A 26,466-nucleotide genomic window follows, 5' to 3' on the forward strand; every position below is an offset into this window, starting at 1 on the left:
TGATTTGATTGCCTGCAGGTGCTCGCATTCCGGGGCATCTCTGACTGTGTCTATATAAACATTTCTGGAACAAGCCTTTCCATTCACCTGAAGAAGGAGCCGTGCTCCGAAAGCTCGTGTTTGAAACAAACCTGTTGGACTTTAACCTGGTGTTGTAAGACTTCTTACTGTGCTCACCCCAGTCCAACGCCGGCATCTCCACATCCTTGCATTGAAACAGACACAGTTTAACCCATTCCACTGAGTGCAACTTTACCCTATCAGCTGTCTATCCTTCCTCACAGACTTGCTGCCTACTATTTCTGCCTGTTCAGCAGCTACCCTATTCTCTGATCCATAGCTCTGGTTCCCATTCCCCTGCCAAACTAGTTTGAACCCTCCCGAAGAGCAATCCTCCCACCCAGGATATTGGTGCCCTTCCAGTTTAGTTGCAATCTGTCCTTCATGACCAGGTCAAACCTTCCCGAGAAGATATCCCAATGATCCACATATCTGAAGTCTTCCTCCTGCACCAGCCCTGTAGCCATGTGTTCAGCTGCACTCGCTCTCTGTTCCTTGCCTCACTTGCACGTGGCACCGGTAGCAATCCTGAGATCACTACTCTGCTTGTCCTGCTATTCAGCTTCCAACCTAACTCCCTAAAATCACTTTTTAGATCCTCATCCCTTTTCTTAGCTATGTTTTTGGTGCCTATGTGCACCACGACTTCTGGTTGCTCCCCCTCCCCATTAAGAATCCTGTAGAATCGATCCGAGACGTCCCTGGCCCTGGCACCCGGGAGGCAACATACCTTCTGGGAGTCTCAATCGCAACCACAGAATCTCCTATCTATTCCCCTAACCATTGAGTCTCCTATCACTAATGTTTTCTATTCTCCCCCCTTCCCTTCTGAGCCACAGAGCCAGCCTAGGTGCCAGAGACCTGCTCGCTAGGGCCTTCCCCTGGTAGGTAATTTCTCTCTTTCCCCCCCCCCACCAGCATCCAAAATGGCATACTTGTTTTGAAGGGGAACGGCTACGAGGGTTCCCTGCACTGTCTGCCCATTCGTTTTCCTTCCCCTGACTGTAACCCAGCTACTCTTGTCCTGTACCTTGGATGTGGCTACCTCCCCTCCCTGTAACTCTTCTCTATTACCCCCCTCTGCCTCCCGGATTATCCGAAGTTCCTCCAGCTCCAGTTCCCTAACGTGGTTTGAGGAGCTGGAGTTGGGTGCACTTCCCGCAGGTGTAGTCAGTGGGGACAGCGGTGGTATCCCTCACCACCCACATCCTACAGGAGGAGCACACAGCTGCCCTAGCCTCCATCCCCTCTTACCTTACAGAATATAGCTGCCCTGTGGACCAACTGGAACTCCGCCCTCCGACTCGGCTCCCAGTCGTACTGCACTCTGTGAACTCCCGGCTCACTTCACACCCTTTGAGGAAATGTAGGAAACAAAATGAAAGGAGCACCTAACTCCCTCAGCCACCAAACTCTCACTATATCCCTCAAATGCACCCAAATTCAGCACTCCCTCAGTCACCAAACTCTCACTATTGCACTCAAATGCACCCAAATTCAGCACTCCCTCAGTCACCAAACTCTCACTATAGCACTCAAATGCACCCAAATTCAGCACTCCCTCAGTCACCAAACTCTCATTATAGCACTCAAATGCACCCAAATTCAGCACCCAGTGCAAACAAAGTCAGCACTGTAGCTGGATCACATTTATACTGTGACTCTAGCCTCTGAAAACTGGCCTAATCAAATTAACTAATTAACAAGCTCCAGCTGCAAGTGGCTTCAAATAGAACTTTTGTTTAAAGCTGATTGAAAACTCACCTTCTTCTAAACCAACAACTTTGAAGTGAATTAACCAAAGTAAGAGCTTCAGCTTGGATTCAGGGCTCAAAGCTGCTTTGCTTTCTGTTGTTTCTGTCTCCTCCCCAACCCTACCCTGCCCCACCTTCTGTCCTCCCAGCCTTGTGCCTGAGGGGAGAGTGGGACCATCCAGGGCTGCAGGTCCTGCCTTCTGTCCTCCCACCCCTCTGTCTGAGGTGGGAGCGGGACCACCTGGGGCCTGGTGCTGCTGGTCCACTCCTGGGGTGAAGACCTTGCTGCCAGCCTTCTATCCTCCTACCCCTCTGGCTGAGATGGGAGTGAGACCACCAGGGGCCTGGTGCTGTGCTCCCCTCCTGGGGTGAAGACCCTGCTGCCAGTCTTCTATCCTCCCACCCCTCTGGCTGAGAAGGGAGTGAGACCACCAGGGGTCTGGTGCTGTGCTCCCCTCCTGGGGTGAAGACCCTGCTGCCAGTCTTCTATCCTCCCACCTGTCTGCCTGAGGTGGGAGTGAGATCACCTGGGGCTGCGGCAAAAGACTTGATTTCGGGCCCATGCAGGGCTGAAGAGCCCGCCTTTCTACCACCTGTGGCGGGAGTGGGGCAGCTTTGGACATTACCTTGGGCCCCTCCAGGGCTGAAGAACGCTGCCCCACTGTTCTGCAGCGCCTTCCCTAGTGGCACCTGTGCTTAAGGTGTCACGTCCCTACCTCTTTTCTCCTTTCATTGTTTTACGCATGGCCAGGTCATACCAGGGATGGGCATTTCCAGCACGTCTGGGGCATCCTCCACTCTGCCAAGGGCAGGGCGGCCAAGCACTTATGCGGGGGCGGCAGCCTCTTGACCTTCTGCTGCCTCCGTGGCCCCCACGCCCTTCAGCCTACTGACGCGGCAACTGGGGGTAAAGTGCTATGCCTGCCCCACCATGACCATCGAGGCGTGCACCCGTGCGATGGCCGGGGTTGTCGGCCCCTCGCCCATCGTAGCCGCCTCCCGAATGTACAGCAAGGCCGTGTTTTTCCTGCGGGCCGAGCAGGCGGTCTACCAGGCCCTGGAGAGGGGGCTCACGGTGGGCGGGACACAAGTGGCGGTAGACCCGTTGGAGGCCACTGCTGAGTGTCGTCCTTTCTAACGTCCCGCCCTACCTCTCCACCGAGCTCCTCCTCCCCCATCTCAACCTACTGGGGGAGGTCAGGTCCGGGATGGCGGCGCTGACGCTCGGCCTTCGGGACCCCTCCCTCCGCCATGTTTATTCCTTCCGCCGTCAGGTTTTCATCCACCTGACCCGGGAGGAGGTCACGGAGGGAGATTTTGTGGTTTCCCATCAAGGGGAGGACCACAATGTGTTGTCAGCGGATGGCATGCGTTGCCATGCCTGCAAAGGGCTGGGGCATCTCCACCACAACTGCACCACCCTGATGGCCGCCAATACCACCTCCACGGCGGCCGTGGCTGGCACTGCCCCCCTCCTCCTCCTCCTCCTCATATACCCAGCAGCCGGCCCCTGATAACACCACGGCTGCTGGAGATGGGGCCTCAACTGAAACAGCGGAAACCAAACAGGAAGGCAAGGCACGCGGCGCACGGCGGTTAGACTGGGCCATCCAAGACCTAGGCCCGGCCCCGGCCGCTGTCGCTGCGCCTGAACAGACCAGCTCAGCGGCCACAGCCTCGTCTCGGGACGCCGCCTCCCTGGGGAGACCACCAACCGGGCTCCAGTGAGAGGCAGGGATCCTGCGCCCGGCCCTGAGCTGGTCGGCGTTTCATTGTCACCTCCAGTCTCCGCTACCCCGCAACAAACCTGAGGGGATGGGCGATGTGGGGGAGGGAGACGCTGCCGAGGGCTCTCCAGAAATGGAGACCATGCAGCAGGGCGATCCCGAGCCACCCCTCCCCGCAAGCGCCGTCTGTCTTAGCAGGAGTGGGGGCGGATCTCGCTGCCCCCTCCCTGGGTGAGGGAGGTGGGTGGCTCCAGTATTCATCCCCCTAACACTCGGTCCCATGAAGTGAACTAAGAAAAGCAAGGCCAGGGAGGCCTTCGAGGCCCCCGAACCATTTGAGCTGCAGGGAGGCCTGGGGTCGGGCGGAGACGTGACCCCCGAGGGCTCGTTCCGCCCGGTGGAGTTTTACTTCCCGGTCACCTCCTTTTGTTTGTCGCAGGCCAGCGGCAGCCACCAGAGCCCCTATATGTTCGGGTCGTGGGCGGGCGACAGCGAGGAAAGCTCACCACAACCAAGCAGATGATGCCGGGGTCCCAGGTTCCATCCCGGAAGTGTTCTCGGGGGTTTTCCCAGGTCTCTCCGAGGGCCCAGCATCGACGGTGGACGCGGGGCCAGAGCTGCCGCTGCCCACGGACCCTGAATCGCAGGGGGAGCCTACGAAGTTCCCGCCTGAGGAGAATCCTGGGGGTGGGATCGACTCGGGACTAGGGCTAGCCGGTGGGCCCGTGTTGCCCGCCACACTCCATGTGGCGGGGGACTCGGGCTCGGAGGTAGGCTGCTCCGTGACGGGTGAGGGGGAGGATTTAGACGCTCTCTGCAGCGAGGCAGAGGGCGCCCTCACACCCAGCACTGAGTCTCCCCTCATCTCGGGAGAACTCCGAGCATTTTTGAATAAACATCGTGGTCTCCAGGACTGTGTGCAGCTGGCCCTGGCCAGAGAGGCATGGGATTTCGATCAGGAACAGAGGGAGCAGCGCCGAGCTCTACTGTTTCTTGCGGGGCTCCTGAGGGAGTGGAGGGTGCATTGAACCTCCACTTACTCTGTGCTCTGAGGTGATTGGTGACTGATAAACACTACTACTGACATGGAGGTAACCAAAGCCAGCCTCAACATCAATGGCAGCAAGGACGTACATCGCCGTTTCCAGTTCTTCTCTGCCCTTCGGGACGGAACGTACGGGGTGTGCTTCCTGCAGGAAACGCACGCCATTCTGGGTGATGAAGCTCAGTGGACCCTGGAGTGGCAAGGAGGAGTCACTTGGCCCCAATTCTGGTGGGGTGGCTATCTTGTTGGCTCCACATTTTCAGCCGGAGATCTTGGGGGTCAAGGAGCCAGTGCCAGGCCGTCTGTTGCACTCAACAGTCCGCAACGGGAACGTGGTGCTTCATTTTGTGAATGTCCATGCTCCCCTGGTCGGGCCGCAGCAGGCGACTTCTATGAAAAAGTGTCCACTCTTCCAGGCACCATCCCGGTGGGTGAGTGCATGGTCTGGGAGGGGATTTTAACTGCACCCTCCAGGACAACGACCGACGTGGAGTCCAGCGCAGCTCGGCGGCGGTGATGAAGTTAAGGGACCTGGTTAGGTCCTTCAACTTAGTGGACGTCTGGTGGACTCTCCATCCTGAATTGCGGGTGTACACCTCTGTGCGCCCTCCGTTCAGAGCATCCAGAATCGACCGTCTTTATATTTCCAAGACGTATTTGCCCAGCGTTCTGACGGCCTCTGTGGAGCAGGTGCCGTGCTCGGATCACCACCTGGTGTGGGCGGGGTTCGCCCTGTCCTGCGCTCAGACACTGTCCGCGTACTGGCACTTTAACAACCTGCTGCTGGAGGACGAGCGGTTCTTGGACTCGTTTCGCTGTTTCTGGGCCGGCTGGAGACGGAAGTGGGGTGGCTTCCCCTCCTTGAGACTATGGTGGGGCGTGTGCAAGACTCATGTCCGCTCCTTCTGTCAGGGGTACACGAAGGGGTCTTCGGTGGGGCGGAACTCCACGATCGGCAAGAGGAACTCTTCGATCTGGAGTCACGTCTTGCTCAGTCCGATGAGGACCCGGCCCTGGGGCGGGTGTACAGAGAGAGGAAGGGTGCGCTGCGGGACCTGCAACTTGCCGTGTCCCACGGCACGTATGTACGGTCGCGGATCCGTCTCCCCTTCGGACATGGACCGTGGCTTCCCCTTCTACTCACTGGAAAGAGGACGTGGGGCCCGTCGGCAGATTTCTACGCTGCCGGCCGACGACGGGTCTCTCGTCTCGGATCCGGCGGGGGTCAGGACCCTGATTAGGGACTTTTATTCCGATCTCTTCTCTCCGGATCCGTCCAGCGAGGATGCTTGCAGAGTGGGAGGACCTGCCGGAAGGCGCCGGGAGGCTCGATCAAATCATCAACCTCCAAGAGCTGACCGGCGACCTGGACAGCTTGTCACTGGGCAAAACCCCAGGGCTGGACGGGCTGACCATGGAGTTCTTCAGGGTGTTCTGGGGAGCGACTCTGCAGGGGTCCTGGGGGAATGTATTGCGACCGGGGAGATGCCCCTCTCATGGTGCAGGGCCGTCATTGCCCTGCTGCCCAAGAAGGGGGATCTCCGCCTACTTAAAAACAGCCGACCGGTCTCCCTCCTCTCCTCAGCACGGACTACAAAATCTTTGCCAAGACGATGTCTTTACACCTTGGCCCCGTGCTGGACCACATGATCCACCCTGACCAGTCCTACAGTCCCGGACCGCACCATTTACGATAACATCCATCTGGTTCGCGACATTATTCATTTCACTCAGAGGACTGGTATGTCGAGTGCCTTTCTGTCTCTTGACCAGGAGAAGGCGTTCGACAGGGTGGGGCACGAGTATTTGCTTGGGACTCTGCAAACTTTCGGGTACGGACGCACTTCATCGCCCGGATCCGATTATTGTACGCCGCCTCAGAGTTTCTGAATAAGGTTAACGTGTCCCTGATGGCATCCCTTCGCTTTGGGAGAGGGGAGCGTCTGGGCTGCCCCGTGTCCGGCCAACTTTATTCTGTATGCATCGAACCTTTCCTGCGCCTCCAGCGGAGGCGCTTGTCGGGGCTGGTTCTGCGCGAGCCGGACGTGGGGGTGGTCCTCTCGGCTTACGCTGATGACGTGCTCCTCATGTTCACTGACCCCAGTGACCTGCGGAGGATGCGAGAGTGCCAGGCTGTGTACTCCGCCGCGTCCTCTGAAAGGATCAACTGGGCTAAATGTTCTGGACTCCTGGTCGGTCCGTGGCAGATGGACCCCCTCCTGGAGGACCTCTGGCCCTTTAGCTGGAGCCGGACCAACATCCTCTACTTGAGAGTCCATCTTTGCCTGGCAGAGGAAGCCTGGCTGGCGAACTGGCAGGAGCTGGAGACCAAGGTCACCACTTGCCTGGGACACTGGACAGGACTGGTCTGAGTGCAGTGGTCGAGTTCTCGTCATAAACCAGCTGATCGCCTCTATGCTGTGGTCACTTTGATCCCTCCCCCTGACTTTGTCACACGCATCCAGAGACCCCTGCTTCGGTCCTTATGGGACAAAGGATTATAGAACATAGAACAGTACAGCACAGAACAGGCCCTTCGGCCCTCAATGTTGTGCCGAGCCATGATCACCCTACTCAAACCCACGTATCCACCCTATACCCGTAACCCAACAACCCCCCCCCCCCTTAACCTTACTTTTATTAGGACACTACGGGCAATTTAGCACGGCCAATCCACCTAACCCGCACATCTTTGGACTGTGGGAGGAAACCGGAGCACCCGGAGGAAACCCACGCACACACGGGGAGGACGTGCAGACTCCACACAGACAGTGACCCAGCCGGGAATCGAACCTGGGACCCTGGAGCTGTGAAGCATTTATGCTAACCACCATGCTACCCTGCTGCCCCTATTGCACTGGGTCGCTGCGGAGACCTTGAGTCTGCCGATTGTGGAGGGTGGTTTGGCGCTTCTGTGCCTTCGCACCCAGATTGCGACGTTCTGCCTTCAGACTCTGCAGCGATACCTGTACGTTGAGCCTCCTGCACGATGGTGTGCCCTGGCGACGTATTTCTTCTGCCAGGTGCACGGCCTGAACTACGACGTGCATTCCTGTTCGTTGACCGGAATGGTCTTCGGAACTCTTTGTTGGCGCTGCCCGTCTTGTACCAGGACCGTCTCAAAGTCTGGAACATGGTCGCCACGCACCGCAGCTCTCCCCCGTCAGGAGTAGTGGCTGTCGTAAGGGGGCCGCTGCTCAGGAATCTGCACCTCCGCCAATATCCATTCAGGTGGCTGGCGGAGAGGACGCCTGTGGATGCCGGGGTGACCAGGATCGGGGACGTGCTGGGTGGCGGAGGGGCGGGCTGGATGACACCCTACGAGCTAGCCGTGTCTGTCCGGTGCGCGGCCAATGCTATCCAAGGCCTCAAAACGGTCGTGCTCCGCCACGAGGGAACACTTGGACTCAAGACGGCGCGGTTGTGCGGCGGCATCCCGTCTGAGCGGACCCCTGCTCGGACGGAATTCCACATTGGTCCCAAACCCCGGAACCCACCCCGGGTGCTGATGCCCCACAGCCCCAGCCTCCTCGCGGAAATACCCTTTGTGCCTTTTCGCACTGCACGAAGGGGTTTCCTGTACGGCCTGCTGTTGCACACCTTCCACCTCCTTGCCCTCGCCCGCCGCCCGGACACACCTTCCCGTGCCTCGTTGCCGTCTGGCGGTGGAGGTCCCCATTGAAGGTCCCTCTACGGAGGTGTCCTCTCCATAAAACTAGGGGACCTGGGGTGGAGGGTGCTGCGTATGGCAGTGCCGTGCAACTATCGTCTGAATCACTTCATGGCTCTGCCAGAGACCTGCCATTTTTGCGGCCTGGTGGAGACCGTGGAGCATGTTTATATTGTCTGTCCTAGGCTGCGCTGCCTTTTTGGTTTCTTGACAACGTTGTTGTTGAGGTTTACTTTGCACTTCAGCCCCAGGCTCCTGATCTACGGACATCCGGTGCAGAGGGGGGTGGGGAAGGCGGAGGACCTCCTCATGAACCTGCTTCTGGGCCTGGCAGCGGGTGACCGAGGGGATTGTCCAGCCTGACTGCCCATCTTCCGCGGCCTCGTTCGCGGCCTGGTGTCCCTGGAGAGGGAGCATGCTGTGTCGATGCTCACTCGAGGCCTTCCGTGCTCGGTGGGCACCGTAGGGGTTGAATTGCCTTATTGATCCTGATTCTCACACCTTAATTTGAAGGGTTTTTGATAAGTTTTTTGTTTCCTTTCTCGTTCTTTTTGGGCTGTGCTCCACACGTTGTTTTGGAGCACTCCCCTCTTTTGTTTTATCCATCAGTTAGAACATAGAACGATACAGCGCAGTACAGGCCCTTCGGCCCTCGATGTTGCACCGACATGGAAAAAAAAACTAAAGGCCATCTAACCTACACTATGCCCTTATCATCCATATGCTTATCCAATAAACTTTTAAATGCCCTCAATGTTGGCGAGTTCACTACTGTTGCAGGTAGGGCATTCCACGGCCTCACCACTCTTTGCGTAAAAAACCCACCTCTGACCTCTGTCCTATATCTATAACCCCTCAATTTAAGGCTATGTCCCCTCGTGCTAGCCACCCCCATCCGCGGGAGAAGGCTCTCGCTGTTCACCCTATCTAACCCTCTGATCATTTTGTATGCCTCTATTAAGTCACCTCTTAACCTTCTTCTCTCTAACGAAAACAACCTCAAGTCCATCAGCCTTTCCTCATAAGATTTTCCCTCCATACCAGGCAACATCCTGGTAAATCTCCTCTGCACCCGTTCCAAAGCTTCCACGTCCTTCCTATAATGAGGCGACCAGAACTGTACGCAATACTCCAAATGCGGCCGTACTAGAGTTTTGTACAACTGCAACATGACCTCATGGCTCCGGAACTCAATCCCTCTACCAATAAAGGCCAACACACCATAGGCCTTCTTCACAACCCTATCAACCTGGGTGGCAACTTTCAGGGATCTATGTACATGGACACCGAGATCTCTCTGCTCATCCACACTACCAAGAATTTTACCATTAGCCAAATATTCCGCATTCCTGTTATTCTTTCCAAAGTGAATCACCTCACACTTCTCCACATTAAACTCCATTTGCCACCTCTCAGCCCAGCTCTGCAGCTTATCTATGTCCCTCTGTAACCTGCAACATCCTTCCGCACTGTCTACAACTCCACCGACTTTAGTGTCGTCTGCAAATTTACTCACCCATCCTTCTGCGCCCTCCTCTAGGTCATTTATAAAAATGACAAACAGCAACGGCCCCAGAACAGATCCTTGTGGTACGCCACTCGTAACTGAACTCCATTCTGAACATTTCCCATCAACTACCACTCTCTGTCTTCTTTCAACTAGCCAATTTCTGATCCACATCTCTAAATCACCCTCAATCCCCAGCCTCCATATTTTCTGCAATAGTCGACCGTGGGGAACCTTATCAAACGCTTTACTGAAATCCATATACACCACATCAACTGCTCTACCCTCGTCTACCTGTTCAGTCACCTTCTCAAAGAACTCGATAAGGTTTGTGAGGCATGACCTACCCTTCACAAAACCATGCTGACTATCCCTAATCATATTATTCCTATCTAGATGATTATAAATCGTATCTTTTATAATCCTCTCCAAGACCTTACCCACCACAGACGTTAAGCTCACCGGCCTATAGTTACCGGGGTTATCTCTACTCCCCTTCTTGAACAAAGGGACCACATTTGCTATCCTCCAGTCCTCTGGCACTATTCCTGTAGCCAATGATGACCTAAAAATCAAAGCCAAAGGCTCAGCAATCTCTTTCCTGGCTTCCCAGAGAATCCTAGGATAAATCCCATCCGGCCCCGGGGACTTATCTATTTTCACCTTGTCCAGAATTGCCAACACTTCTTCCCTACGCACCTCAATGCCATCTATTCTAATAGCCTGGGTCTCAGCATTCTCCTCCACAATATTATCTTTTTCTTGAGTGAATACTGACGAAAAGTATTAATTTAGTATCTCGCTTATCTCCTCAGCCTCCACACACAACTTCCCACCACTGTCCTTGACTGGCCCTACTCTTACCCTAGTCATTCTTTTATTCCTGACATACCTATAGAAAGCTTTTGGGTTTTCCTTGATCCTACCTGCCAAAGACTTCTCATGTCCCCTCCTTGCTCGTCTCAGCTCTCTCTTTAGATCCTTCCTCGCTTCCTTGTAACTATCAAGCGCCCCAACTGAAACTTCATGCCTCATCTTCACATAGGCCTCCTTCTTCCTCTTAACAAGAGATTCCACTTCTTTGGTAAACCACGGTTCCCTCGCTCGACCCCTTCCTCCCTGCCTGACTGGTACGCACTTATCAAGAACATGTAATAGCTGTTCCTTGAACAAGCTCCACATATCCAGTGTGCCCAACCCTTGCAGCCTACTTCTCCAACCAACACATCCTAAGTCATGTCTAATGGCATCATAATTGCCCTTCCCCCAGCTATAACTCTTGCCCTGCGGGGTATACTTATCCCTTTCCATCACTAACGTAAAGGTCACCGAATTGTGGTCACTGTTTCCAAAGTGCTCACCTACCTCCAGATCTAACACCTGCCCTGGTTCATTACCCAAAACCAAATCCAATGTGGCCTCGCCTCTTGTTGGCCTGTCAACATATTGTGTCAGGAAACCCTCCTGCACACATTGTACAAAGAACGACCCATGTAATGTACTCGAACTATATCTTTTCCAGTCAATATTTGGAAAGTTAAAGTCTCCCATAACAACTATCCAGCAGAGGGCAGCAGAGCAGAGCTTCTGATTGGCTGTTCCGGGGAGATTTGCATACGTGCAGTGCGGTCAGCGTAAGTTGAAGGTGGTTTGTGAAGGGGCTGTTCTCGAGTGACAGCTTTACCCGAAACACTACTTACGTAGTGTCTCCCACCCATCCTCCTCCTCTAACCAAAAAAAAAGCTCTGTCCATTGGATTGCTAAACTAACAATTTTTTTATTTTTTTATTTTTCAGTAGTTGGGAAGTTAGTTCAGTGGGAATGGAGGCTAGGGCAGTTGAATGTTCCTCCTGCAGAATGTGGGAGGAAAGGGTCACCTCTAGTGTCCCTTCTGACTACATCTGCGGGAAGTGCACCCAACTCGAGCTCCTCGAGAGCCGCATTAGGGACCTGGAGCTGGAGCTGGATGAACTTCGGATCATTCGGGAGGCGGAGGAGGTTATTGAGAGGAGTTATAGGGAGGTAGTCACACCTCAGGTAAAAGAAGAAAGTAGATGGGTTACCGTCAGGGGAGGGAGAGGGAACCGGCAGGCAGTGCAGGGATCCCCTGTGGTCGTTCCCCTCTATAACAAGTATACCGTTTTGGATACTGTTGCGGGGGACGACTTACCAGGGGTAAGCAATAGGGCGCAGGTCTCTGGCACAGAGTCTGTCCCTGTTGCTCAGAAGGGAAGGGAGAAGAGGAACAGAGCACTTGTCATTGGGGACTCCATAGTTAGAGGAACAGACAGGAGGTTCTGTGGGAACGAAAGAGACTCACGGTTGGTGTGTTGCCTCCCAGGTGCCAGGGTCGTGATGTCTCTGATCGTGTTTTTGGGATCCTTAAGGGGGAGGGGGAGCAGCCCCAAGTCGTGGTCCACATAGGTACCAACGACATAGGTAGGAAGAGAGATGGGGATTTGAGACAGAAATTCAGGGAGCTAGGGTGGAAGCTAAGAGCTAGAACAAACAGAGTTGTTATCTCTGGGTTGTTACCCGTGCCACGTGCTAGCGAAGTGAGAAATAAGGAGAGAGAGGAGTTGAACACGTGGCTACAGGGATGGTGCAGGAGGGAGGGTTTTGGTTTCCTGGATAATTGGGGCTCATTCTGGGGTAGGTGGGACCTCTACAAACAGGATGGTCTTCACCTGAACCAGAGGGGTACCAATATTCTGGGGGGGAGATTTGCTAGTGCTCTTCGGGGGGGTTTAAACTAATTCAGCAGGGGGATGGGAACCTAAATTGTAGTCCCAGTGTACAGGATGTTGAGAGTAGTGAGGTCAGGGATAGGGTTAAAAGTTCGAAAGAGGGCACCGGCAAGCAGGACGCTGGTTTGAAGTGTGTCTACTTCAACGCCAGGAGCATCCGGAATAAGGTGGGTGAGCTTGCAGCATGGATTGGTACCTGGGATCTCGATGTTGTGGCGATTTCGGAGACATGGGTAGAGCAGGGACAGGAATGGTTGTTGCAGGTTCCAGGATTTAGATGTTTCTGTAAGAACAGAGAAGATGGTAAAAGAGGGGGGGGTGTGGCATTGTTAATCAAGGAAAGTATTACGGCGGTAGAAAGGATGCTTGAGGACTCGTCTACTGAGGCAGTATGGGCCGAGGTTAGGAACAGTAGAGGAGAGGTCACCCTGTTGGGAGTTGTCTATAGACCTCCGAATAGTCCCAGAGATGTAGAGGAAAGGATTGGAAAGATGATTCTTGACAGGAGCGAGAGTAACAGGGTAGTTGTTATGGGGGACTTTAACTTTCCAAATATTGACTGGAAATACTATAGTTCGAGTACTATAGATGGGTCAGTTTTTGTGCAGTGTGTGCAGGAGGGTTTTCTGACACAGTATGTAGACAGGCCAACAAGGGGCGAGGCCACATTGGATTTGGTACTGGGTAATGAACCCGGCCAGGTGTTAGATTTAGATGTAGGTGAGCACTTTGGTGATAGTGATCACAACTCGGTTATGTTTACTTTAGCAATGGGCAGGGATAGGTATATACCGCAAGGCAAGAATTATAGCTGGGGGAAAGGCAATTATGATGCTATTCGGCAAGATTTAGGAGGTATAGGATGGGGAAGGAAACTGCAGGGGATGGGTACAATCGAAATGTGGAGCTTTTTCAAGGAACAGCTACTGCGTGTCCTTAATAAGTATGTACCTGTCAGGCAGGGAGGAAGTTGTCGAGCAAGGGAGCCGTGGTTTACTAAGGAAGTTGAAGCACTTGTCAAGAGGAAGAAGAAGGCTTATGTTAGGATGAGACATGAAGGCTCAGTTAGGGCACTTGAGAGTTACAAGTTAGCCAGGAAGGACCTAAAGGGAGAGTTAAGAAGAGCGAGGAGAGGACACGAAAAGTCGTTGGCGGATAGGATCAAGGAAAACCCTAAGGCTTTCTATAGGTATATCAGGAACAAAAGAATGACTCGAGTAAGATTAGGGCCAATCAAGGATAGTAGTGGAAAGTTGTGTGTGGAATCAGAGGAGATAGGGGAAGCATTAAATAGATATTTTTCGTCAGTGTTTACACTGGAGAAAGACAATGTTGTCGAGGAGAACACTCAGGTTCAGTCGACCAGGCTAGATGGAATTGAGGTTCAAAAGGAGGAGGTGTTAGCAATTTTAGAAAATGTCAAAATAGATAAGTCCCCTGGGCCAGATGGGATTTATCCTAGGATTCTCTGGGAAGCCAGGGAGGAGATTGCAGAGCCTTTGTCCTTGATCTTTATGTCGTCTTTGTCGACAGGAATAGTGCCGGAAGACTGGAGGATAGCAAATGTTGTCCCCTTGTTCAAGAAGGGGAGTAGAGACAACCCTGGTAATTATAGACCTGTGAGCCTTACTTCGGTTGTGGGTAAAATGTTGGAAAAGGTTATAAGAGATAGGGTTTATAATCATCTTGAAAAGAACAAGTTGATTAGCGATACTCAACACGGTTTTGTGAAGGGTAGGTCATGTCTCACAAACCTTATTGAGTTTTTTGAGAAGGTGACCAAACAGGTGGATCAGGGTAAAGCTGTTGATGTGGTGTATATGGATTTCAGTAAGGCGTTTGATAAGGTTCCCCACGGTAGGCTATTGCAGAAAATAAGGAAGTATGGAATTGAAGGTGATTTAGCGGTTTGGATCAGTAATTGGCTAGCTGAAAGAAGACAGAGGGTGGTGGTTGATGGCAAATGTTCATCCTGGAGTTCAGTTACTAGTGGCGTACCGCAAGGATCTGTTTTGGGGCCACTGCTGTTTGTCATTTTTATAAATGACCTGGAAGAGGGTGTAGAAGGATGGGTTAGTAAATTTGCAGATGACACGAAGGTCGGTGGAGTTGTGGCTAGTGCTGAAGGATGTTATAGGATACAGAGGGACATAGATAAGCTGCAGAGCTGGGCTGAGAGGTGGCAGATGGAGTTTAATGCGGAAAAGTGTGAGGTGGTTCACTTTGGAAGGAGTAACAGGAATGCAGAGTACTGGGCTAATGGCAAGATTCTTGGTAGTGTGGATGAACAGAGAGATCTCGGCATCCAGGTACATAAATCCCTGAAAGTTGCCACCCAGGTTAATAGGGCTGTTAAGAAGGCATATGGTGTGCTAGCCTTTATAAGCAGGGGGATTGAGTTTCGGAACCACAAGGTCATGCTGCAGCTGTACATAACTCTGGTGCGGCCACACCTGGAGTACTGCGGGCAGTTCTGGTCACCACATTATAGGAAGGATGTGGAAGCTTTGGAAAGGGTTCAGAGGAGATTTACTAGGATGTTGCCTGGTATGGAGGGAAGGTCTTACGAGGAAAGGCTCAGGGAATTGAGGTTGTTTTCGTTAGAGAGGAGAAGGCTGAGAGGTGACTTAATAGAGACATATAAGATAGTCAGAGGGTTAGATAGGGTGGACAGTGAGAGTCTTTTTCCTCGGATGGTGATGACCAACACGAGGGGACATAGCTTTAAATTGAGGGGTGAGAGATATAGGACAGATGTCAGAGGCAGTTTCTTTACTCAGAGAGTAGTAGGGGTGTGGAACGCCCTGCCTGCAATAGTAGTAGACTCGCCAACTTTAAGGGCATTTAAGTGGTCACTGGATAGACATATGGATGAAAATGGAATAGTGTAGGTCAGATAGGCTTCAGATGGTTTCACAGGTCGGCGCAACATCGAGGGCCGAAGGGCCCGTACTGCGCTGTAGTGTTCTATGTTCTATGTTCTACCCTGTTACTTTCGCTCTTTTCCAGAATCATCTTCGCCATCCTTTCCTCTACATCCCTAGAACTATTAGGTGGCCTATCGAAAACTCCCAACAGGGTGACCTCTCCTTTCCTGTTTCTAACCTCAGCCCATACTACCTCAGAAGAAGAGTCCCCATCTAGCATCCTTTCCGCCACCGTAATACTGTCCTTGACTAGCAGCGCCACACCTCCCCCTCTTTTGCCCCCTTCTTTGAGCTTGCTAAAACACCTAAACCCCGGAACCTGCAACAACCATTCCTGTCCCTGCTCTATCCATGTCTCTGAAATGGCCACAACGTCGAAGTCCCAGGTACCCACCCATGCTGCCAGTTCCCCTACCTTATTTCGTATACTCCTGGCATTGAAGTAGACACACTTCAAACCACCTACCTGAACACTGGCACCCTCCTGCGAAATCAAATCTGTGCTCCTGACCTCTATACTCTCAATCTCCCGTACCCCATATGTTTGTTTGCTTGGTTGACACATCCATCACCACACCAGTGTCAGTGGCGGATGCTGGCCTAATCCTGCACGTGTAGATAAACGAACAGGTCATAAACTCACAGAAAATACAAAAAATAAAAAACAAAACACAAAAATTAGAGCAGTGAGACCATAGGTTATAACCAAACAGCAACTTTTAAGTTAATTAACTAAATAAAAGAAAGACTAGATTTTAGATTAAAATGAACCCTCAATATACCTCAGTCACCAAACTCTCACTGCCGAACTCAAATGCACCCAAAAAGGTTGTTTTTGGCTGCTGCAGGTGCGATGGGTTGCAAGTTTGTGCTATAGATCTCTGTGACTATTTAGTAAGAAGGTGTTGACTAATATGAAATGAAATGAAAATCGCTTATTGTCACGAGTAGGCTTCAATGAAGTTACTGTGAAAAGCCCCTAGTCTCCACATTCCGGCGCCTGTTCGGGGAGGCTGGTAAGGGAATCGAACCGTGCTGCTGGCCTGCCTTGGTCTGCTTTAAAAGCCAGCAATTTAGCCCAGTGAGCTAAACCAGCCTGTGTAATCTGTGTAATTGAAGTTGTTCACAGACACTTTCAAAAGGCATTTGATGAAAACACCACACAATAAATGGGTTGACAAATATAAGCCCATCAGATCAGTGGTAGAATGAATATAAAATTAGCTAGGTTGAGAAAGCAGAAAATGGTGCTGAACAGGTATTTTTCAGACTGGAAAGAAGTGCACAATGGTGTTCCCCAGGGTCAGTATTAGGACTATTTTGATATAACTAATGAGCTGGTGTTGGATATTTAGGGTGTAATTTCAAAGTTTGCAGTGGCATGAAACTTTAAAATGTAGTGAACAATTTGGGGGTAGTAATTAACTTCAGGAGGACATAGACTATTAAGTGGGGAGACGCATGGCAGATGTGATAACACAGATCTCAATGTGCAGTGATGAATTTCGTGGGGGAAGAATTAGGAGTGACTATTGTCATGGATTCGCCTAGTAACAGCAGTAACACAAATTTAGCAAGACATGATAGGATGAAATCTGTCTAGCAACAAGTAGAAATCTGCCTGGCATCTTTCCCAGTGACGAGTTTAACAGGCCTCCAGATAGAATCAAATATGGATCACGTGTTTGTAGAAGCAACTTCCTGAGACACTGACTGCGATCAGAGAGGTATACACATGCTAATTTATCGAGTCAAGGAATGTGAGAGGGGCAGACAGCCAAATACACACAATGCAGAATCAATGGGGAATACTGCCAGGACACTCAGAAGCAAGGGAGGACAGTTTTACATCCAACAGCCTGTAGGCCAGGTTTACACCCATCAGCTGGATGCCGGCAATGTAACTGGCAAGTGAAAAGACAAGTTTTACTTCTAATAACCTCTAAGTCTTAAGAACGTAGAACGTAGAACAGTACAGCACAGAACAGGCCCTTCGGCCCTCGATGTTGTGCCGAGCAATGATCACCCTACTTAAACCCACGTAACGCGTATACCCGGTAAACCAACAATCCCCCCCATTAACCTTACACTACGGGCAATTTATCATGGCCAATCCACCTAACCCGCACATCTTTGGACTGTGGGAGGAAACCGGAGCACCCGGAGGAAACCCACGCACAAACGGGGAGGACGTGCAGACTCCACACAGACAGTGTCCCAGCCGGGAATCGAACCTGGGACCACTGGAGCTGTGAAGCATAGATGCTAACCACCATGCTACCGTGAATCCAAAGCAGTGCAGAAAACCTTTGTAAAGGCAGCTTAAATATCTTCATTGGATGAGAACAAGATGTTTCACAGACTTGATTTTCTTTTCTGTATTGTGTGGTTACTATTAGTTGCTTTTGACTAGTACATCTATTTTATTTGGATTTTATTTGGGGGAAAGTGTAAGTCTTGAGAAGTTTGGGGATCGTAGAACATATTGGATGTGTGTGTTTACATGAACTATATTTGTTTGGTAATTAATATACCTTAGCGTAGTTTCGTCATGTTCATGATTAAAGTTTGATTAAAGATAGTCAGCATGGCTTTGTCATGTCTCAGGTCATGGGTCATGACTCACAAGCCTCATTGAATTCTTTGAGGATATGACGAGACACATTGAAGGTCGGCCTGTGGATGTGGTGTATATGGATTTGAGTAAGGCATTTGGTACGGTTCCCCATGGTCGGCTCATTCGGAAAGTTAGGGGGCATGGGATACAGGAAAGTTTGGCTGTCTGGATACAGAATTGGCTGGCCGAAAGAAGACAGCGAGTGGTAGTGGATGGAAAGTATTCCAACTGGAGGTCGGTGACCAGTCGTGTCCCGCAGGGATCAGTTCTGGGACCTCTGCTCTTTGTGGTTTTTATAAATGACTTGGATGAAGAAGTAGAAGGATGGGTTAGTAAGTTTGCCGATGACACGAAGGTTGTGGGAGTTGTAGATAGCGTTGAAGGTTGTTGCAGGTTACAACAGGACATTGACTGGATGCAGAGCTGGGCTGAGAAGTGGCAGATGGAGTTCAGCCTTGATAAATGTGAAGTGATTCATTTTGGAAGGTCAAATTTGAATGTTTGAATGAAAGGCAAGTTTCTTGGAAGTGTGGAGGAACAGAGGGACCTTGGGGTCCACGTACATAGATCCCTCTATATGACTTGATAGAGGTGTACAAGGTGATGAGAGGCATGGATAGAGTGGATAGCCAGAAACTTTTCCCCGGGTTGGAAATGGCTGTCATGAGGGGACATAATTTTAAGGTGATTGGAGGAAGGAATAGGGGAGATGTCAGAGGTAGGTTCTTTACACAGAGACTAGTGGGTGCGTGGAATGTACTGCCAGCAGAGGTGGTGGAGTCAGAGTCATTAGGGACATTTAAACGACTCTTAGGCAGGCACATGGACAGCAGTAAATTGAAGGGGTGTAGGTCCTGTCCTCACCCCCCCCCCCCCATGGGGAATTGCGATATACACATCAGAAACCCCTCCCTCCCCACCCGCTATCACCGGCCGTGAATATTGCTTCCTAGGGTGAGCCCGCCCACTCACCTCCCTCATCCACATCGTCAGCCAGCATGGCTGGCTTACAAATTTATTTAGTAGGGGTGAACGGCGATGGCGTAACCCCAGGTCACGCCGTTGGGACTTCAGCCCACTCGGGCCGCTGAATAGCAGGGGGCAGGGAGAATCGCATGTATTACTTGCTTGGGCGATTCTCCGGCATGCACGGCACCAACCTCGCTGACACCGTTCTCGCCGGTTAGGAGAATGGCGGAACGGTGTTGGACCGGCGCCGCGGGAAAGTGTGGCGCGAATGGCGATTCTCCCAAATGGGAGAATCGCACCCAGGTTCTTTACAGAGAGTGGTGGGTGTGTGGAATGCACTGCCAGCAGAGGTGGTGGAGTCAGGGTCATCGGGGACATTTAAGCGACTCTCAGACAGGCACATGGACAGCAGTAAATTGAAGGGGTGTAGGTTAGGTTGATCTTTGATTAGCATAAATGGTCAGCACAACATCGTGGGCTGAAGGGCCTGTACTGCGCTGTACTGTTCTTTGTTCGATGTGTATTTGTCTTTAATTTAGTAAATAGTCTTTAATAATTATTACACAGACTGCTTATTCTCACTGAGGTTTTACTTGTCTCCTCACACCATCCCAAAAACAAAATTATACATCCCCGAGAACCAGTGTTCCAAGTTAGGATAGCCACGCAGATAACATCATTGTGGTCCATGACAATATAAACTGAATGGCATAATTATTAAAAGTAGAGTGCTGGAGTAACTAGACAAGCTGGGGTTGTTCACCTTGGAACAGGGAACGTTAACAATGGGCAGCACGGTGGCACAGTGGTTTTCATGTGTTCAATCCCGGCTCCGGGTCACTGTCCATGTGGAGTTTACAATTCTCCCCATATCTGCGTGGGTCTCACCCCCACAACCCAAAAATGTGCAAGATAGGTGGATTGGCCACACTAATTTGTCCCTTAATTGGAAAAAAATAATTGGGTACTCTAAATTTATTTTAAAAAGGGAAGGCTAACAGGACATTTGATGGAGATGTTCAAAAGCATGAAGAGTCCAGATGGAATAGGTAAAAATAATCTGTTTGCAGTGACAGTGTTTGGACAGGTGGAACCAAATTTAAGGAAACCGTTAAAAGAAGCAGACATGTTTTTATGCAAGTTGCTGTTACCTGGAATGCATTGCACTTTGAGCATGCAGGAAGCAATTTCAGTGGCAAGTTTCAAAAGGAAGTAATTTCAGTGGTTACTTTGAAAAGGAAGCAATTTCAGTGGTTACTTTCAAAAGTGGCATCCTCAATGGGGAATGGAGTATCCCTGGAAAATGCAGTACCCTGGGAATTCAATTATGTGAGCAGTTTGTAGAATTCTGTAATTCATTTTATGATTTGCACTGATGCTCACTTTTGCTGTTTGCTTCTTGCAGTATCTGCAGTTTAAACTAGCTGAAATGGCAACTGGGTTGGTGGCAGCTCGTTTGATGGTGCGCAATGCTGCTGCAGCACTCCAAGAGGGTCGGCAGGATGCAGTAACCCTATGTGCAATGGCCAAACTCTTTGCAACTGATGAATGTTTTACAGTAAGTCTAGAGCGTCTTGCCAGCTCTTCCAGTCAGAGTAACAAGAAGTGCTGGCTGCACAGCCTGAACATGAGGTGACTCTCGGCCTCAGTACTGCAACAGCTATGTACTTGCTCCTTTTATGTCAGGCATTTAAAATTCTGAAGGGTTCAGTAAAATGAGCAAAAAGGGGCTAAGACTGCTTTCTGTGGTTGGGGAGTCAGTGGGTTATATTGTAAGAGAAAATTCGATAACCATGTGAAGTAGAGTTGGGTACATGGATATGATTACAGTGGGATTAATTTTGAAATGGCAAACAAAAGATAACATGGTGACAGTGGGACTCCTGAGCTTTAAACTTAGTTGATTATAGATTCATTTCATTTAGAAAAGTAATTCATTAAGCATTGGTCAAACATTGGAGGAGTATAGCCCAGTTAACACACAACTAAAAATGCCATAGTCATGTAGCTAAACTTCTCCATGCACAGAACCAGACTTTCAAAACTGCAGGGTCATGACTTAACTGCAGGAAAGATTTTAAAATTGCGGTCCCAAAGGTTGTCACGGAATCTAATTGCCCCCGGGCCACCTTGTAATATTCATAGGGCCAGTATTGTGGGGAGGGTGGCTGGACTGAACAAAAGACCTACTCTGCTAATTAACAGCCCCTTAAGCTCCTTGTTAAGGGGTCTGTCTGGTACAGAATGGAATTTTAAAACTTTGTTTTCGCAAAGTCAACCAGTCTGGTCCTGATAATGCACATATTGAGGCATCTGTGATGAATGTATGAATTGCAGATGTAGTGTATTACAGGTATTTGGTGGAGTAAGCGTTAGCATGTGTATGACTGCTTCAGCAGTGTTTTTAAAAAATCCTGGTTTGAAAGGTTTTGGGAGCCAGGGGTGTAATTAAGGCATCATTAAAGCTTGGGCTAATGAAGTTGTGTTTGGATTAAAAAGGTTCCATGTGGAGTTAATTAGGTTTCAGCTTGCTAAAATGATGTAATTTCTGGGAGGAGCTAAGGTACCAGGCATTTTGCAGAAAGGCGGTTTTAGTGAAGTTTCAGATTGCGATTTGAGCAGAAGTCAAGCATCTGCTCTCACTCCAGTTCAGTCTGTAGACAGATTAGCAGTTCCTTTCTAAATAATTCAGAATTGTATGATTAAAGTTGAGCTGAAACAAGCTGAGAAGCAGTTTCTGAAGAAATACAGCCAGAATTTCAGCAGGTTAGAACAGACTGTTAGCACAGTACAGGCCCTTCAGCCCACGATGTTGCGCCGACCACTTATCCTAATCTAAGATCAACCTAACCTACACCTGTTCAACTTATAGAACCAGGGCTGGCTCAAGGTACCGGCAACTCGGGCAGTCGCCCGGGGCGCCATGTGCTAGGGGGCGCCATCATGAGACAAAAACCTAACTTGTTTGAAGAGAAAAGGAACCAGAAGAAGGAAAGAGAGAGAGAGACTAAACAAATTGTGAGTTAAACCCTCACAATCTTACTTTGGGCTACAATAAGCTGAACAGCCACAAGTGGGCTGAAAGCAAACTTTAGGAGAATAATGCCTCACACTCTGAGACTGGCTCGGAATTTTTCCTCCTTGGAGCACTGCAGTTTCTGAGCTGCTATTTAGCCCCCTTGGAATGCGCAGCTTAGGTCAGCGGGAGTCAGGTATTTTAGATTAACTGGGTCTAATTGCAAGCTTCCCGAAATTTCATTATACTTCTGGTGCTCTCGAAGTGTTGTTTAAAAAAACACACACACACAAGGAAGGCAGATTTTGCCGCTGTAAATAGCATAGGAGGGAGTTTCTGGGCACTCCTTGCCGAGTTAACCTTGATTAAAAAATATGTGGGTTGTATTGCTGCCAAACCCTTTGCACTTCTCACTAAGTGGCAATGAAGAAGCAGACAATTGGCGTCTGAGGTCCTGAATCTAAAAAGAGGTAGGTCAAGTTTCTAGGCTATTTGTTCTCTTTAATTTTTCTCTTATGAACCAATATCTGGTGTCTTGTTTTGCAAGTAAATTCTCACAAGTATTCACTGTTGAAAATTACTGCTGGAGGGGTAATATTGTACTTGGGCAGCTCCTGCTGCGATGTCAGGGGCCAAATTATATTTAAAAATTATACTTGTAAGGGCGCCGAAGTTCAGCTTGCCCGGGGCGCCAGCAACCCTAGGCCCGTTTCTGTATAGAACATAGAACATTATCTTACAGGATTCAGGTATTTTCTTTAAAGCAGTGTCAAAAGATATCTCTTTCTCAAAGTAGAGTATCCAGACATCTTCATACAGCAGGTATTCCTGAGTACTAACTGTATTTGAAAGTGGATTAAGAGCTGGAATTGTTTTGTGTTTGAGTGGGAATACAGATAGCAGTTAAGGGTTATAATACCACTGTGTTGATTAGCATTGTTTAAGGGGTAATTATAAGCTTTTTTGTGTGTTGTTAATTATATTTTAACACTTTGTTAGTAATACTCCTCCAATGTTTGACCAATGCTTAATGAATTACTTTTCTAAATGAAATGAATCTTTAATCAACTAAGTTTACTTTAATATACCATACCCCTATTTTGCGTGAAATCACTCCTGGATCGAGGTATTGTTTTCTCACACTCTTGAGAAAATTAAGATAAAATATTGGGGTTTCTGTCCAGTATTCCAGCCACTATTGGGGTCTGGTCTGGGATTATAATACATGAAAAGGCTGAGGGAAGATGACAGTACTCCCAGTGTACAAAGAACAATACAGCACAGGAACAGGCCCTTCGGCCCACCAAACCTGTACCGGCCATGATACCAACCTTGGCCAAAACCCTCAGCACTTCCTTGTGCCGTATCCCTCTACACCCATCCTATCCATGTATTTGTCAAGATGCATTTTGAGTGCTGTCAATGTATCTGCTTCCACAACCTCCACTGGCAACGCGTTCCAGGGACTCAACACCTTCTGTATAAAAAAACCTGCCTCGCACATTGCCTCTAAACTTTGCCCCACGGACCTTACCTATGCCCTCATCTATTCCCTGAAGCTCCAGTTTTGCACCACAGCAAGACCCTTTATTAAGCACAAATGGTCAGGGCCATCAGCTGAACCAGAGATAGCTAACAAGGTACTAGTCAAGTCTCTGAGAAATAAAATCCATAGTTTGGACCTCCATAGGTCGAGAGATAACTAATCATTTGTCTCTGTTATCCCTTCATTTTTATTTAAAATGTTTTCGCAACACAATTCTTGTTTAAAATGACTGAAAAGAAGCAATTTCTTTATGTTTCAGCACCTCAACGGTATAAGGTGCTGCATTTTCACCAAACATAAACAAATGCAAAAGATTTGATCTTCAGGAAGAAAACAGGCTGATCAGGAAATCAATAAAATTAACTGTCTCTCATACAGATCTGTAATCAGGCGCTGCAGATGCATGGTGGCTATGGCTATTTAAAGGACTATGCTGTACAGCAGTTTGTTCGAGATACCAGGGTGCATCAGATCTTGGAAGGTAAGTATTTAATACAATTTATAGAATTATACTGCACACAAGAGGCCCATCAGTCCATTGTGCAGGCTACATGAAAACACTCTCCAGTTCCTCTAAATAGTATCTTCATGACATGTCATAACAAAAACAAAACACCTTGGATTAATACAGCACCTTTAAAATGATGAAACATCCCAAGGAACATTATTAAACAATGTATGACACCAAACCACGAATGAAGGTATCCGGACAGATGACCAAAGCTTAAGGTAGGTCTTAAGGAGTGCCTTAAATGAAAAAATACGAGGTGGAGAGGCATATGAAGAGTATCCCAGAGCTTGGAGCCTTGGCAATTGAAAACATGGCCACCAATGGTAGGACAATTAAAATTGGGGATAAGCAAGAGGCCAGAATTAGAAGAAAGCAGACATCTTTGGACAAGATTGCAGAGTTCTCAAAATCACAGAAGAATATAGTGCAGAAGAGGCCCTTCGTCCCATCGAGTGTGCACCGGTGCATGAAAGACACCTGGCCTGGCTACCTTATCACATTTTTCAGCACTTAGCCCATACCTTTGAATGTTATGACATGCCAAGTGCTCATCCAGCTACCTTTTAAAGGATGTGAGGCATCCCGCCTCTACCACCATCCCAGTATTACATCCCAAACCGTCATCACCCTCTGGGTAAAAATGGTTGGCCTCAAATCCCCCCTTCCTGCCCCTCATCTTGAATTTTCGTCCGGTCATAACTGACTCTTCAACTAAGGGGAACAGTTGCTCCCTATCCTTCCTGCTCAATCTTCTACACCTCGATCAGGTCGCCCCTCCGGCTTCCCTGCTCCAGCAACAACCCAAGCCTATCCAATCTCTCTTCATAACTAAAATATTCCATCCCAGGCAACATCCTGATGAATCGCTTGTACCCCCCCCCCCCCCCCCCCCCCCCCCAGTGCAATTACATCCTTCCAATAATGTGGCAACTGGAATTGCACACAGTACTCCAGCTATGACCTCACCAAAGTTCTATGCAACTTCAACATGAATTCCCTGCTTTTGTCACCTATGCCTCAATTGATAAAGGCAGGTGTCCTATATGCCCTGTTCACCACCCTATTAGCCTGCACATCTGGCTTCAGAGATCTATGAACAAACACGCCAAGATCCCTTTGTTCCTGACACCCAGTGTCAGGCCATTCATTGAATACTACCTTGTCAAATTATACTGTTCAGGGCTAAATTCCATCTGCCAATTTTCTGTCCATTTGACCATCGTGTTTATATTCTCCTGTAATCCAGGACTCTCAACCTCACTGTTAACCACCTGGCCAATTTGTTGACCTCAGGTTTATGGTGGTTGAAGGCGGGAGACCAACTGGAAATGCATTCGTATAGTTAAATCGAGATGTAATGAAAGCATGATGAGGGTTTCAACTGCAGATGATCTGACAGGCAAAGTTAGGCAGTTATTAGAGGTGTATTTGGCAGCCTTGGCATTGAACAGGTTGAATATTTGCTACTAACACCAAGATCTGTGCCTGTGGCGGCTCCATTCGGGCCCATGTCTGGGCTTCCATGTTTACCGTAGCAGTCTTACTCATCACAGCCTAGCTCCCACAGGCTCTCCATTGCTGACGACAGCTGTGTATGGCCCGATCGTCCAGCACCATCCATTTTCAGGGCTAGTTTATTCGGAATGCTTGCCTTCACGGTCCATTGAGTATGAAAATTGTCAAGTCATGCTGCAGCTCTATAGAACCTTAGCTTCACTGCACTTGGAATATAATGTTCCATTCTGGTTGCCACACTACCAGAGGGGTGTGGAGGCTTTGGACAGGGTACAGAAGAGGTTTACCAGGATGTTGCCTGGTATGGAGGGCATTGGCTATGAAGAGAGGTTGGATAAACTCGGTTTGTTCTCACTGGAACGATGAGGGTTGAGGGATGACTCGATAAAAGTCTACAAAGTTATGAGGGGCTTGGCAAAATGGATAGTCAGAAGCGATTTCCCAGGGTGGAAGTGTCAATTACTTGGGAACATAGGTTTAAAGTGCAAGGGGCAAAGTTTAGAGGAGATGTGCAAGGGTAGTTTTTTTACACAGAGGGTAGTGGAAGCAGGCACGATAGTGACGTTTAAGAGGCATCTTGACAGAAACATGGGAATTGAGGAATATGGACCCCGGAGGTGTAGAACGTTTGAGGTTAGACGGGCAGCATGGTCGGCGCATGCTTGGAGTCCTGTGCTGTACTTTACTTTGTTCTTTTGTTCTTTGTGAGTTGTACACTCCTTAATGGGCTTTAAGGCAAGATGTGGCTTAGTGGTGTTGTCACTGGATAATGCTCTCAGGGCCCGGGTTCAAATCCCACCACAGCAGATGGTGGAATTTAAGTTCAGTCAAACATCTGGAACTAAAAGTCTAATG

The 26,466-nt window shown here is 49.5% G+C and overlaps 1 protein-coding gene across 1 annotated transcript in view; it reads left to right on the top strand.

Moving 5' to 3' along the window:
• Nucleotides 1–26,466, top strand: part of acad8 (acyl-CoA dehydrogenase family, member 8) — a 121,672-nt gene that overhangs the window by 92,510 nt on the left and 2,696 nt on the right. Inside the window, exons 9-10 of the mRNA XM_038779033.1 lie at nucleotides 20,429–20,581; nucleotides 23,964–24,066. Of these exons, the coding sequence (XP_038634961.1) occupies nucleotides 20,429–20,581; nucleotides 23,964–24,066 (256 nt within the window). The remainder of the gene's footprint in view (nucleotides 1–20,428; nucleotides 20,582–23,963; nucleotides 24,067–26,466) is intronic.

The sequence above is a fragment of the Scyliorhinus canicula genome, chromosome 19 (genome assembly GCF_902713615.1).
Source record: "Scyliorhinus canicula chromosome 19, sScyCan1.1, whole genome shotgun sequence".
Lineage (NCBI taxonomy): Eukaryota > Metazoa > Chordata > Chondrichthyes > Carcharhiniformes > Scyliorhinidae > Scyliorhinus > Scyliorhinus canicula.